Source organism: Plasmodium relictum (assembly GCF_900005765.1).
Source record: "Plasmodium relictum strain SGS1 genome assembly, chromosome: 1".
NCBI lineage: Eukaryota > Apicomplexa > Aconoidasida > Haemosporida > Plasmodiidae > Plasmodium > Plasmodium relictum.
Genome location: NC_041679.1, coordinates 669,808 through 684,432, shown reverse-complemented (window position 1 = coordinate 684,432; position 14,625 = coordinate 669,808). Strand labels below are relative to the sequence as shown.

The 14,625-nt window shown below is 17.2% G+C and overlaps 1 protein-coding gene across 1 annotated transcript; it reads left to right on the top strand.

Moving 5' to 3' along the window:
* Nucleotides 1-3,483: 3,483 nt before the first annotated feature.
* Nucleotides 3,484-12,687, top strand: PRELSG_0116000 (conserved Plasmodium protein, unknown function; the record flags this gene model as incomplete). Its single annotated transcript, XM_028679633.1, has 1 exon — nucleotides 3,484-12,687. One exon carries the CDS (start codon nucleotides 3,484-3,486, stop codon nucleotides 12,685-12,687), a length of 9,204 nt encoding a protein of 3,067 aa, XP_028531519.1.
* Between the last annotated feature and the right edge of the window lie 1,938 nt (nucleotides 12,688-14,625).

Below are 14,625 nucleotides of genomic sequence, written 5' to 3'. Positions count from 1 at the left end.
AATTTGAACTGCACATTTATAATAATTGTTTTCAACATAAAATATATCCTATATATATTATTCTAAAAATTTAAAGTAATATACTACAAAATAAAAATTCTCAAATTTAAAACTAATTTTAAAATAACTCGTGCACTTCTGTATACATATTGGCATAATAAAATTAAGTAAATAATCTAATACAATTATTTAATGACATTTTTTTTTTTTTTTCCTTATTAATATAATACTTCTCGAATATTTTTTGTCTAAATACAAAAAAGGATATAGTACGTTTTTAAAATATTATTTACTTACTTTTCTTATTTATTAAAAGAACTATATAATTACAAGGACTTATAGATTTTGTATTCATATGTCCATCTTATTCTATTTATCTCTTTTTTTTTTTTTTTTATTTCATTTGTTTTCCATTTAAATTTAACTTTTTTTTTTTTTTTTTTGTTCCATTTCACTTATTTTTCAAATGCAAAATTAATTTTAATATTATATAATATATATACATATATATATATATATATATATTTTCTACTTATTTTATATATATTATGTACACTTTATTTTATCTTCATATATTTAATTTATCAATTTAGTTTCAATATAGTCTATTTTGCTACAATTAGATTATTATTTTTTTTTATTTAATATATATCTTCATTCTAATTAATAACTATATAATTTATTTTCCTCTTTTTCTTTTAATTTTTTTTAAACCCAATTATTTTATTCTATATTACTTTAAAGGAATTTAATATATATATTTTTTTTTAATTAATTTATTAATTATTTTTTTATAAGTGTGTTATGATTCATATGAATTTTCTAAAAATCAGAAGAAATTATATAAATATACCAACTCACTACATTATATATTCCTATTTATTTTAAAGTAACATAAAAAATTTATGAGGAACTCTTTTAAGTTGCAAGTATCAAAAAATTTATCATATATAAATGTTCAAAATATTATAAATTTAATATGTCTGAAACGATATGTATATATATATATATATATACACGTATAAATGTGTATAAAAAATATTGTTTTAATTACAAACACATGCAATTATACATTATTTTTTTAATTTTTTTTTTTCCCATATTTTTTTTAAATGTCAGTTGTGTATTTTTACATAATTTAATGAAGTTTCTTTATTTTATATATTAATTAAAATAAAAAATTAGAAAACTTTCTTTTTATTTTTAATATTAAAATAAAAACGTATTATTTTTATTTAAAAAAATGATATTTATATATATTTTTTAGTGTGCGTGTGTAGTAAAATTATTCATAAAAATATATATTCTAATATAGTTAAAAAAAAAAACTCACAGTCAATAATAAAAAAAAAATCTCTTTTTTTGCATATTTAATATTAGCTATTTTTTTTTTTTTTAAACCTACAAATCTTAATTATTGTACTTATTTCCTTTTTTTTTTTTTTTTTTTTTTCAATATGTACATCTATTTTTTGTATTTTATTCTTTTTAATCTATGTGGTTATTTTTCATTTTCTTATAATATATTTTTTTTTTTTTAAATTTACCTAATTTTTACTTTTAGAAATGTTCATTGGGTAACATATTTGTTTTATGTGACTAATAATTTTTATACATATTTAAATTATGCATTCAGAAGTGATTTTCTAATTTTTTTTTTTTTTTTATAAATTATAATTTAATGTTAAATTCGTTATCTTTATGCATATCCTTACAGAAACTTTTTTTTTGATTTATTTACAAAAATAATTTTAGCTTAAAAAAAAATATAGAATTTTGTTTATTTCATTTATATATTTATGCATAAACATATATTTTTTTTTTTTTTTTTTGCTATACTTTTATATTTTTATTTATTTTTTTCATATATTTTTCTAATTTAAAAATAACCATTAACAAGGCTTTAAAAAATAATTAATCTTTTCCTTTTTATACTTTTTTACTATTTTAATTTTTTAAACAAAATATATGTAAGCCTACATATATTTATAATAATGATTTTATCTGTATATTAATTCTTTTTTTTTTTTTTTTTATGTAAAAATTTATTATATGAATATTTACTACTTAGTATATAAAATGTATAACTTGGCATGCATATTAATTGAATCACTTAAAATTTTTTTATTTTTATTTTTTTTTTTTTTACATATATGTATCAATTATAAAACATAGTAAAAAATTAGTTATGTGAATACTTAGATATTAAAATATAATAGAGATTAAAAGAAAAATATATAAAATATAACAATTTATTAAATATTTTAATAGATAAGTTATTAGAGATAGAAAAAAATAAATGAAATATTTATCCTTTTTTTCTTTCTTTTTTAATTAATAATTGTTTTAAGAAAAAAATTAAATATATTGAAAGTATTTAAATGTATATATTTAAGATAATAAATGTTTTTTCTTATATTTTAAATAAAAGTTTTATTCATTAAAATTCTTGTGTTTGATTTCTCATCTAAAGATTTGCTATTCTATTATTTTTGTTTTAATATTTAAAAAAAAAAGAAAAAAATAATAGAAAAAAGAAAACAAAAGAAAAAATATAAGAAAATGTATTATTTTTTTTTTTCTATATTAATTTGTATATTAATTATATTTACTAATTTTATATTATTTACTTATTATTAATAATATATATTTATTTAGACAATAATTTTTTTTTTTTTATGTACAAATATAACTATATTAAATCTTTTCTAAAATGTAATTAAATTTATTATATATATATATATATATATATATATATATATATTGTTTTAATTTGTTACTCTAATTAGATAAAATATCAATTTATTTTATTAATCATAATTAAAATTATAAATATGTTTATATATATATATATGTATATATATATATAAACCTATTTAAAGTCTAATGAAATTTAAAAATAAAAAAAAAAAAAATTAGAAAAATAAAAAAATAGCATATATATAAAGTGACAAAGATTTTGTATGTTCATTATTTTAATATATTATAATAGTATTATATATAAAGAACATATGTTTTTATGATATGATATTATCTCAATAATATTTTAAATTTAATTAATTTCAAAATTGAATAAATACATAAATATAAGTAATATATTAGAAAGTTCTTAGAACAAACAAAAAAAATCAAAAATATATATATATATATATATTCAGCGAGCAAAAAAAATATATGTAAATTAAATTGTTATAATGAATATATTTATACGTGAATAAAAATGAGAAATAACCTAATTGTATCATTTTGTGTGACTCTAAATTGAATTATTATAATTAAATATAGAGTAATAATAAAAAAAGACTTTTTATTTTATTTAATTTTTTTTTTTTTTTTTAATAAATAATGAAAAAGTATATTAAGGCATAAGTGCGTATATAAAGTATGATATATTTTATTTTCAAATAAAAAAAAAAATAAAAAAGAAAAAAAAAAAATTGAAAATTTATTTGTTAAAAAAAAAAAATTAATAAAATAAAAAAAATGCTGAGTTATTTAATGTATCAAAGCTACAGTTCTTTTACTTTGAATAGTATGAATCAAAAAAAAGATAATAATTTTTATAATAGATGCGATAAAATGAGTCCATATATTGTTTATGATATGAATGGAAATGTTTTAAAAAATGAAATATATGATATTACAACTAATATATATAAAAATGGAAGAACAAGCAGAAGTAAAATGGATAAAATGAAAAAAATACCTAAAATAATGAATTATAAAAAGTATAGTTTAAAAAAAATAAATCCTATTAACAGAAAAAAAATATTTTTTAAAGTTATAAAAAAGAATAATAATATATTTAATAAAATATATTTAACGAATATTTTTCATAGGAATATTTCAAAAAAAAAAAAAAAAAAAAAAAATTCAAAGAGAAATTCTAATAGAATAATTCAAAGTAACAGGAATAAGAGTTTATTTAATGAAGAAAAAGATCATTATGCTATTAAAAATCGTCACTTACAAGGCGGAATAAACGAAGATGTTAATAAAAGAATTGAAAAACAAAATAATTTAAAAAATTGTACATTTTTAATGTTTAATAAAAATTATGTAAGAGGGAACAATATATGCATAAATGAAAAAGAAAATATTATTAATGAAAAAATAACTGTTAACAAAGAAGAAAATGTAATAAATGAATACAGTTTAAATAAAAAAAATAATAAAGGAATAGAACATATTATAAATTATATATGTAGAAATATTAATTATCAAGAAAATCATGATATAAAGAGTTTAATTAATGTAAATGAACTTGAAAATCTAAATATATACTTAATTAACATGAAACATTATGATAAACTTATAAGAAAACATTTATATGGTTATAATAATAATAATAATAATAATAGTGATAATAATAATAATAATAATCAAAACAACAATAATGAAGATAATAGAAGTAATAATAATAATAATGACGATGAAAATGACAATGATAGTGATAATGACAACTATATTGAAAATGAAAATAATAGTAATGACGATAGTAATTATATTTTAAATAATTACAACAATAAAATTAATGATAATGATGTTAATAATAACAATAATGATAATAATTATATTATAAACAATTATAATAGTAATAATAATAATAATGATAATAATAATAATAATGATAACAATAATAATAATAATAAAAATGATAATAATTATATTATAAATAATTATAACAATAATAATAATATTAATAATAATAATGTTAATAATAATAGTAGTAATAATAACGATAACAGTTATAATAGTGTCAGAAATAACGATAATAATAATAGTGATGATGATGAAGATAATAACAGTGATAAAAATAATATAAGTAAAAATAACAAAAATAAACATAGTAAAAAATATATTAAAAAAATTATAAAAAGCATTGACTATAGATCAAATGACAGTTTATATACAAGTGTGAACAGTGAAATATCAAAGTATAATTACAATGATATGAATGTTTCTAATTGTTATTCTAGCTCTAGTGACAACGACTCATTAATATTTAATTTATTTGATGATGAATTAAGTTGTTTTTATACAAACAATTTAAATGATTTTAATTTTACATATAGTGATAATGAAGAAAAAGAAGAAAACAACAAAATGGAAAAAGAAGAAAATAATAATGAAGATTACGATAATGATTACATAAGAAAAAATAGTAAAAGAAATGAAATAGACGATTATCTTAATTGTTCTTCTAGTTATGATTCTTTCTCTGATAATCCTAATTTGAATAATATGAAGAAGAAATGGACATATGATAAAAAAATTGACATATCAGAAAAAAGAAATGACAATATATTTGTATACAAAGAAGAAAATGCTTTATTATTAAAAAAATCCAATAAAAACAAAAAATGTAATTATAACGATATAATATATCATATAAACACAATAAAGAATGTAAGTAAAAAAATAAAAGTAGTAATTATTGGTGCTGGTTTATCAGGCTTATCTGCAGCATATATCTTAAAAAATCATGATGTTGATGTCACTGTTTATGAGGCTAGAAATAGAGTAGGAGGGAAGTTTTTTTATTCTAGTAATTACAGAAAAACGTATCTAGGTGAAGTAAATTTATTTGTAAATAGAAAGAATCCTTTGATTAATTTTTGTTTAAGAAAAAACATATATAGTAATATAAATCGTCATTTGTATAAGCATTATATATATTATAATAATAAAAAAATTTATAAATATGAAATGAGAAATGAATTTTTTAAGATAATTAGAAAAATAAGAAACTATTACGAAAACACATTTAATTCAAAAAACTTTAGCAGCATAAAAAATAAGAAAAAATTTTTATATACTTCTTTTGGTGAAGTAATGAATATTGAAATGGAAAAAATGAAAAAAGAGAAAAACCCCAGATACATATATGTAAAATTATATATATCCTATATTGAATCTTATTATGGAATAAATATTTATTCATTATCTATTCAATACGTTTTTTACAATTTAAAATTTTTAGATATTTTTAAAAATATATGTTGTACATTTGAATTAAGTAGAATTATTAAAAAACTAAAACAAAATATAAAGGTAGAAAAAAATAAAATTGTTAATAAAATTTATTCATATAATGATAATATAAAACTTAGCTTTAAAAATCACATTGATAACAAATTGTATGACTATTGTATTATTACTGTTCCACTTGGAGTCTTAAAAGATAGTATGAAATATTTTAATAACAAAAGAAAAAAAAAAAAAAAGAAGAATGAAGTTATTATAGGTGGAAAAAACAAGAAATTCGTCCAAAATGAAAACGGTAATATACTAATTATAAGAAATAATAATAGCAAAAGTTTATCAGATAATATGAATGATTTTTGCAATGTAAGCGATTATATAATAAATAATATTGATATAACTACGAATGAAAATAATAGTAATAGTAATATAAAATGTAATTATAACAATAAGAATAATCATAAAACATATATTGATGGAAACAATATTCATAAAAATAATATAAAGTTGAGTAATGATAAAAATAATGAATTTAATGAAAATGATATTATATATAGAAATAACCATGATGATATTGATAACAATAATAACAAAATAAATTGTGATGATAATAATACATATTTATATAACAAAATAGAAACATCTAAATATAATGAAGAACATACTGAAAAATCAAATAATGTAATTTATTATGATCAAAAAGAGGAAAAAAAAAATATATATACATTGGCAAATAAAAAAATAGATAATAATAATTTGATAGATATGAATAATTCAAATATATTAAGTAATAGTGATAATGAAGGAGAAGAAAAAAAAAAATATATAAAATTATCAAGAAATAAAAAAGATTCATCAGACTCGAATACAGGATTAATTGAATTTATTCCTAAATTACCTGATTGGAAGATTAATAGTATAAAGAGATTAGGAGTTGCAAAAAATAATAAGATTATAATTGCATTAAAAGAAAAAGTTTTTAATAATGATCAAAATATTGTTTTATTTTTTAATAATCCCAGTGAAGAAAAAAAAAAGAAAAAAAATATTTCTTTTTATGAATATGATTCTTTTAACGATATTCTAAATTCAGTAAACAAAAGTATTAATGGTGAAGAAGCTGGAAAAAATAAAAATACTCCCCTTGATTATTCAAACGTAGATAGTTTCAATAAAAAAATAGCAAATCATGATTCCATTAATAAAACAAAAGTAACAGAAATAAATAATATGACAGATGACCATCAATATGATAATTTAGAAGATTCATTTAAAAATACGCCTATGTATTTTGATAGAGATGCAGATGAAACAAATAACGCTTCATTCAAAGATTTCGATAGCAAATGTTATAATATAAAAAACACAAATGATATTGTCAATGATAATAAAGTTGATGATAATAGCAGCATTGATTTTTTCCGAAAACAATTAGAAGACGTGAATGATTTAAAGAAATTGAAATCATATAATGATATTATGGAAGGAAATGGAATAAAAGAGAAATGGAAAAGAAAAAAAAAAAAAAATAGTATATATGACAACATGTTATTTAATAAAGAAAGCAATTTAATTAAATGTTTAAAAAAAGAACATTTAATAGATGGTAAAAAGAAATATATTTCACATAATTGCGAAACAGCAACAGATAAGTATAGTCATATTATTTTCTATAGTTCACACCCCATTATTGCTTTATTTTTAAAAAAAAAATATAGTAAACAAGTTGGTAGAATAAAAAAAAAGAAAGTTATAGATGATTGTGCTCATTTTTTAAGAAACAATTTGCCACAAATAAAAATAGAAAAAATATATTTTTATGATTGGGTTAATAACAATTTTTCTAGAGGAGTAAATTCTTTTTTAAAAAAAAAAAGCTTATTAATTGATAAAGATATTTTGTCATTTCCAGTAAATAGATTATTATTCGCTGGTGAGCACACTCATCAAAATGATTGCAACCCTTTAGTTGGTTCGTACTTAAGCGGGAAAAGAGAGGCTTATAGGATAATTGAAAAGACGAATAAAGTAATTTATATGAATAAATTAACGAAGTGTTTTTATAATAGAGATATAAAAAATTATAAAGAAATTGTCATAAAAAATATTGATACAAAATTTTTTATATATATTTACGATGATGAAATTATTGGATTAAATAAAAATGAATACGAAACTTGGTTTGATAATATTAGATGCATTTTCTGTAATCAAACACAAACAATAAATAAATATTTCATTGGTATTATAAGATTGAAGCATAGAAATGGTAAATATTTAAAGTACACATGCCATAAAGATTGTTTATATTTTAATAATTATACATTTAATCACATATATGGTAATAGATATTTTAATCTAACTATTTTATTTAATCATTTATATCATAGAAAATGTTCAGTCTGTTTACTTAATTTTCCATCTTTAAAATGTAGTGTTAATAATTGTGACAATTTTATTCATTTAAGTTGTGCTTATAATTACCTATCTTGGCCTAACTTTTATAAAACTAGTAGACATGAAATATTATATTGCTACAAGCATCAATATATGCATGGTACTTATCATAATTATTATGAAGAGAAGAAGAACAAAAAAAAAAAGAAAAAAAAAAGAAAAAATGAATTAATGGATATATATAAATTTAATAAAAAAGCATGCAATGCCTTAGAAAATAATATACAGAGTAAAGAAAAAAATACATACAATAACAATTACAATTATCAAAATATTCATAATTGTTATTACAATAATAATTATAAAAACATACCTATTGATAATTTCAGTGATAATGTTCATGTTAATATTAGCAAACTTTTAAAATATTATCAAAATAAAAAAAATAAATATTCATATGTAGATTTATCAACTATATTAAAAAATGTAAATTATATAAATGATAATTTGTTCAAGTATATGATAAAAAAATACAAAAAGATGCTACCTACTCATGATCATAATTTATTAAATGATTTTATTTGTGATAGTTTCAATGGGGAAATAGATAAAAGTTTACTAGGATTAAATTATTTAAATAACGAATTTTATCCATTTGATAAAGAAAAGAATACAGACAGCAATAGTAATGATAATGATAATGTTCTCACATGCAATTATAATTCTGAAAATATATCATCTATAGGCATTACAAAATTGCATAAATCATTCAATAAGGAAGACATGATGATTTTAAAAAATGTTTATGAAAATAATAGAGAAATACCAGAAAATGTAAAAAACAATTATGTCAATGAAGTTGATAATGTTAATTATAATTTAAAAGATAATCAGCTATTAAATAAGTCAAATAATCTTTTGAAAACTAATTTTAAAAGTAAAAATGAGAAAACAGAAGTAGATAATGAAAAAGAAAGGTGCGAGGAAAATTATAATGATGAATTTGAAGAAGGCTTTATTAATAATAACAATAATTTTTTAAATGTGAAAGAAGAAAATAAGTGCATTTGTTCAAATAATTCAGCTAATAAATATGATAATAAAAATTGTTCTGATTGTACTCATAACAATACAGTTTATCGTTTAATTACCAATTATTATAAAGAAATAAATAAAGCGAAATATCATTTAATGAATAATGAATTTTATCCTCATTATTTAAATAAAAATCTAAAATTAGCAAACAGTTTAAATAACAATTATATAAAAAATAAATGTGTAGAAGAAAACGTTTTGTCTGATATTAATTCATTAAGTAGAGAACATCTAAGTAACATAAGTAAAATAAAGGAAAAGTGCACTCATGAAGGTATGTATCATTTAAATCATAATTTGTTTAATGTTGTAAATGGTGATACAAGCAAAAATGCTAATTTAACTTGTAATCATTTTCAGAATCCATTAGAATCAAAAGAAGAAAACAATGTATTCCATTCAAAAAATATTTTCAAAAGTAATAATAATAATGATAATGATAACAATAATAATAACGATAATGATAATAATAATAATAATAATAATAATAATAATAATAATAATAATAATAATAATAATAATAATAATAATAGCAATTTTACTTCTGCTATCAATAATAATAATGGTAGTAGTACTAATAATAATTACGTATTTCATGAAGAAAATGTAAAATCTCTTGCGCATCTATTTGATATGAAAAAGAATAAAGAAGTAGATTACAACAAATTAGAATTGTTATATAAATTATATTTAGGACACACTAAATTAGGTAACATAAATGAAAATAAAAATATAAGCGCTCGAAAAGAAAATAATGAAAAATTATTTCAAAATAAATTATTAGAAAATTATTATCAAATTCTTAACGGAAATCTTCAAACACAAAGAATGAATAAAAAGTGTATACATGCAGATGATCATTTGAACGATGATAAAAAAATAACAAATGATAAAAAAAATAAAAGTGAAAATTTGAATATTTTTAAATTACAAGAAAAAGATAAAGGGGAAACTAATTTTTTAAAAAATTTAGTAAATGATATAAATGATAAAAATAATTCTTATATATACTCAATGGATAATCAAAAAATGGAATGCAACAAATATACTAATAGCCCTATTTATGAAAATTTATTTAACACAAAAAAAAATGATGCTATGAAAGAAGCATCAAATTTAAAAAAAAAAGACATTTTTTTAAAAATAAATGATAACATTAGTACTAATAATAAAGAAATGAATGATATAAAGTATTTAGTAGAAAATCAAACAAAAAATATGGATACTAAAAGAAATTACAATTACAGTGAAAATAATAAAATTGAAATAAAAGAAGAAACTGATATGGTAGTGCACAAAGAAAAAAAGGAACAAAAATTACCTAGACAAGAAGAAATAAAAGACCAATGGGATAATAAAAAACACATAGAAAAAGAAAGGAAAAAAAAAAAGGGAAATGAAGGAGAAATAAAGGAAGAAATAATATATAACCTTTTAAAAGAAGCAGAAACTGACACACTTTTCAAAGATTTAAGTAGCAAACAAAAAGACCAAATTTTGTCTACTTTATTAAGTATTAAAAATAAAAACAATAGTGAGGAGAATTTCAGCATAGATAAATACTTAAATATTTTAATGAAAGAAACCAAAAATAATAATTATGGAAAAAAAAAAGCGAATAAAAGATCTGCTTATTCATCTCACTTGAATAATGAAATTACGAATAATGCCGATGCTTTAAATTTAAACAATTTTGATTCAAAGTATAATTTAAGAAAAAAACATAAAAATATAAATCGTATAAACGAACAAGAAAAAGCAGTAACAGAAAAAATTCAATTAAAATACGAAAAAAAACTAAATCGTAATAATAATATTAAACGAAATGAAAATTTGTTAAGTGACTCAAATACTATAAATAATAATTATAATAGCAATAAAATAAAGAATCAATATTCATCTGATTCTTTTAACGAAATAAGAGTTGAAGATGAAGAAAATAAAAAAGGGAATGATTCAAAAAAAGAGGCTAACATGAAACTACCTAATTTTATTACTAATGAAAAAAAAAGTGATACACTCCCAATATATTTACCTTCTTATTCTGATAAAGGTAGTTGTCATTTAGAAAATATTTATTTTAGTAAAGAAAAAAATGAAAAATTGAGTAATGAAATACTTAATAATTTTAAAATTCATAAAGGTTATAAAGACTTAGAAAAAAATATAATTTTAAATGAGAAATTTGATGATTTTCAAAAAAACGAAGAGTTAAATAGATACTTTAAAAATTATGATAATGCTGCAATAAGCAATAATAATAAAATCATATCCAATTATATGAATTATTCTTTAGAAGTAGATACAAAGAAAAAAGTCCAAAAGGAATTTTTCGAAAATCCTAATGATACAAATTATTCTAATCAAATAAATTTAAATCGAACGAATACTTTTGATAATTTTGAAAAAATCCTAGAATCGTTACACGTAAACAAACATATTTTGCCAAAAAAGAACTTTAAAGGTTTTAAGAACGAAAAAGAATATAACACAATTAATGAAAACAAGAATTTAAAAGAAGCATTAATTAATTTGTATGATAAATTATCCAGTAATGATACTACGAAAGATATAAGAATGAAAGATAATAACAATGAAAAAAAAGAAAATAACCATGAAGTCTTAAAAAATTTTCTTTATAGTGACAACAAAACACAAAGTAATAATAGCATTAATAATAATAATATTATTAATCATAATAAGAGTAAGATTAATAATAAAGATAATATCAATAATAGTAATAATGATAATAGAAATTATAATGGAATTAATAATAATAATAAAAAAAAAAAAAATAATAATAATAATAACATTAATAGTGATAATAATAACAGCGAAAATAATAAAATAAATAATAATATTAATAATTACAGTAATGATAATATTAATAATGATAATAATAGTAATAAAAAGCAGTTAGCAAATGAAGATAACTTAAGTCAATATAATAATTATAAACTAAACTCAGCAGATGAAATAAAAAATAAATATGAATCTGATTTAAGTAGTAGTTTAATAGGTAAACAGGCCACTTATAGCATAATTAAATATAATTTAACAAAAAATAATTTAATAAATAATGTTTTAAGTGATATGAAATCTAATTTATCCCAAAATAATTTAATTAAAAACATGAATAATTGTAATTATTCTAACACAGTTGATGAAATTAAAAATAATTTATCATTAGATCAAAAAAAAAAGAAATAATAATTAAAAAAAAGTTTATTTAAATAATTTTTTGTTTTTATGTAATTTTTTTATTTTTTAATATAATTTCTTTATATATATATATATATATATATTTAGATTATCCTAAATAAGATATTATGTTTCTTTAGTTTTTTTTTTTTTTTTTTTTTTTTTTTTTTTTCACATGTTTATAAATTTATTATTATCACAATCATCATCATCTTATTTATTGTATTATTTAATTATTATGCAAGTTGTTTGTTATCTTCTATTTTTGAGTTCTCATAATCTAACAAGGTGATTATAGTAAATGTTTGATGTATTATGTTTTTATCTATTTGCTTTTTATTTCTATTTTCTTTAATTTTTGCTATAACCTTTTTATTTTTTTTTTATTTTTCAACTAAATTTCAATAAATTTAATTTCTCATATTTTACATTTTAAATTTAGTGAATCTATCCTTATGATGAAGATATTAAGTTGTAGAATTCAAGTGATTTTTTAAAATTATCTTCATTTTATTATCAGAAAATTAAAAAAAAAATAAGGAAAAGGATTAAATATAATTTATAATTTTGAGAAAACGTATTTCAACAAGTCAAATTAATATGCTTTTTATGTTCATTGATCTAAATAATTTGAATTAAAATTTTTTAAAAATTATAAGAATTACAGAAAATTTTTTATACATTATAATATTAATAAACATACTAAACATATTTCAATAAAATGTTTTTTCTCATATCTTTATTTTTGTAAAAATACTCTAATTTTTTTCTTTTTATTAAAAATGTAACAATTATTTTTAACTTAAAATGTTAATTATATGTATAATCACATTTAATGAAAATAATTTGCCATTATTCATAAAATTAAATATGTATGTATATGCGTCTATCTAATTTAAATCAAATATAGGTACTCAATCAGAGAAATGATTGTCTGTAATAGAAAAAGAAAAAAAAAGATCTTTTTTCATTACATACAACAGATAAAGATAGAATTCTCAACATATTTTATATATATAAAAAAAAATGGATTTTTTAATTATTTTTATCAAATATATGAATTTGTTGAGAATTTTGAATATTTTTATAAATAATATTATTAATAAATATTCCTACATTTTAATTCAATAATATATAGAAAAAAAGAGAGTAAAAAGAGAAAGAAAAAAAAAGAGATAAAAAAAGAGAGAAAAAAAGAGAAAAAAAGAAAAAAATAAGAGAAAAATGGAAAAGATGAGGAAAAAAGGGAAAAAAGGAAAAAAAAAAGATGAAAATAAAAAAAATATTTTAACATTTCAAACGTCTCTTTTCTTTTTAACAACCTCCTTCACTGGCACTTTTAAAAATAAAAAAAAAAAAATTACATGCAACTTGATTTGTGGATTTTCAAAAATATGGAGATGGCAAAATAGTGGAAATAAAAATTATTTTAAGTAAATTTATATTATCTGTGAAAATATCTAAAAAAATTGTTTAAGTTGCATATTAAAATTAATGAAAAAAAAAAATTTTTTTAAAGAAAAAATAAGCTAATAAATATATTATACAAAAAAATTAAAATTTTTTTTTTTTTGTCCTTTATGTTGTATTATTTTTTTAATTTATAACTTTCAAAAAAAAAAAAATAATAAAAGAATAATAATTTACATTAACTTTTTTAATAATTATTATGTATAAATTTAAATTAAATATTAAAAAATTATTTTTATTATTATATTTATTATGAACTGAGAATTTTTTTTTTTTTTATAATATTTTTTATGTATTTATTTATTTATAAATTAAGAATAAACACTTATATTTAAAAATTTTTTTTTAAATTTGTATTTTATATTCATATATACATATATACGAATTTTCATTATTTTAATTAAAAATATTTTAAAATTATTTGTTTAATTAAGTGATTCAAAATACAAAAGTAAAAAAAGGGGAAATAAAATTATA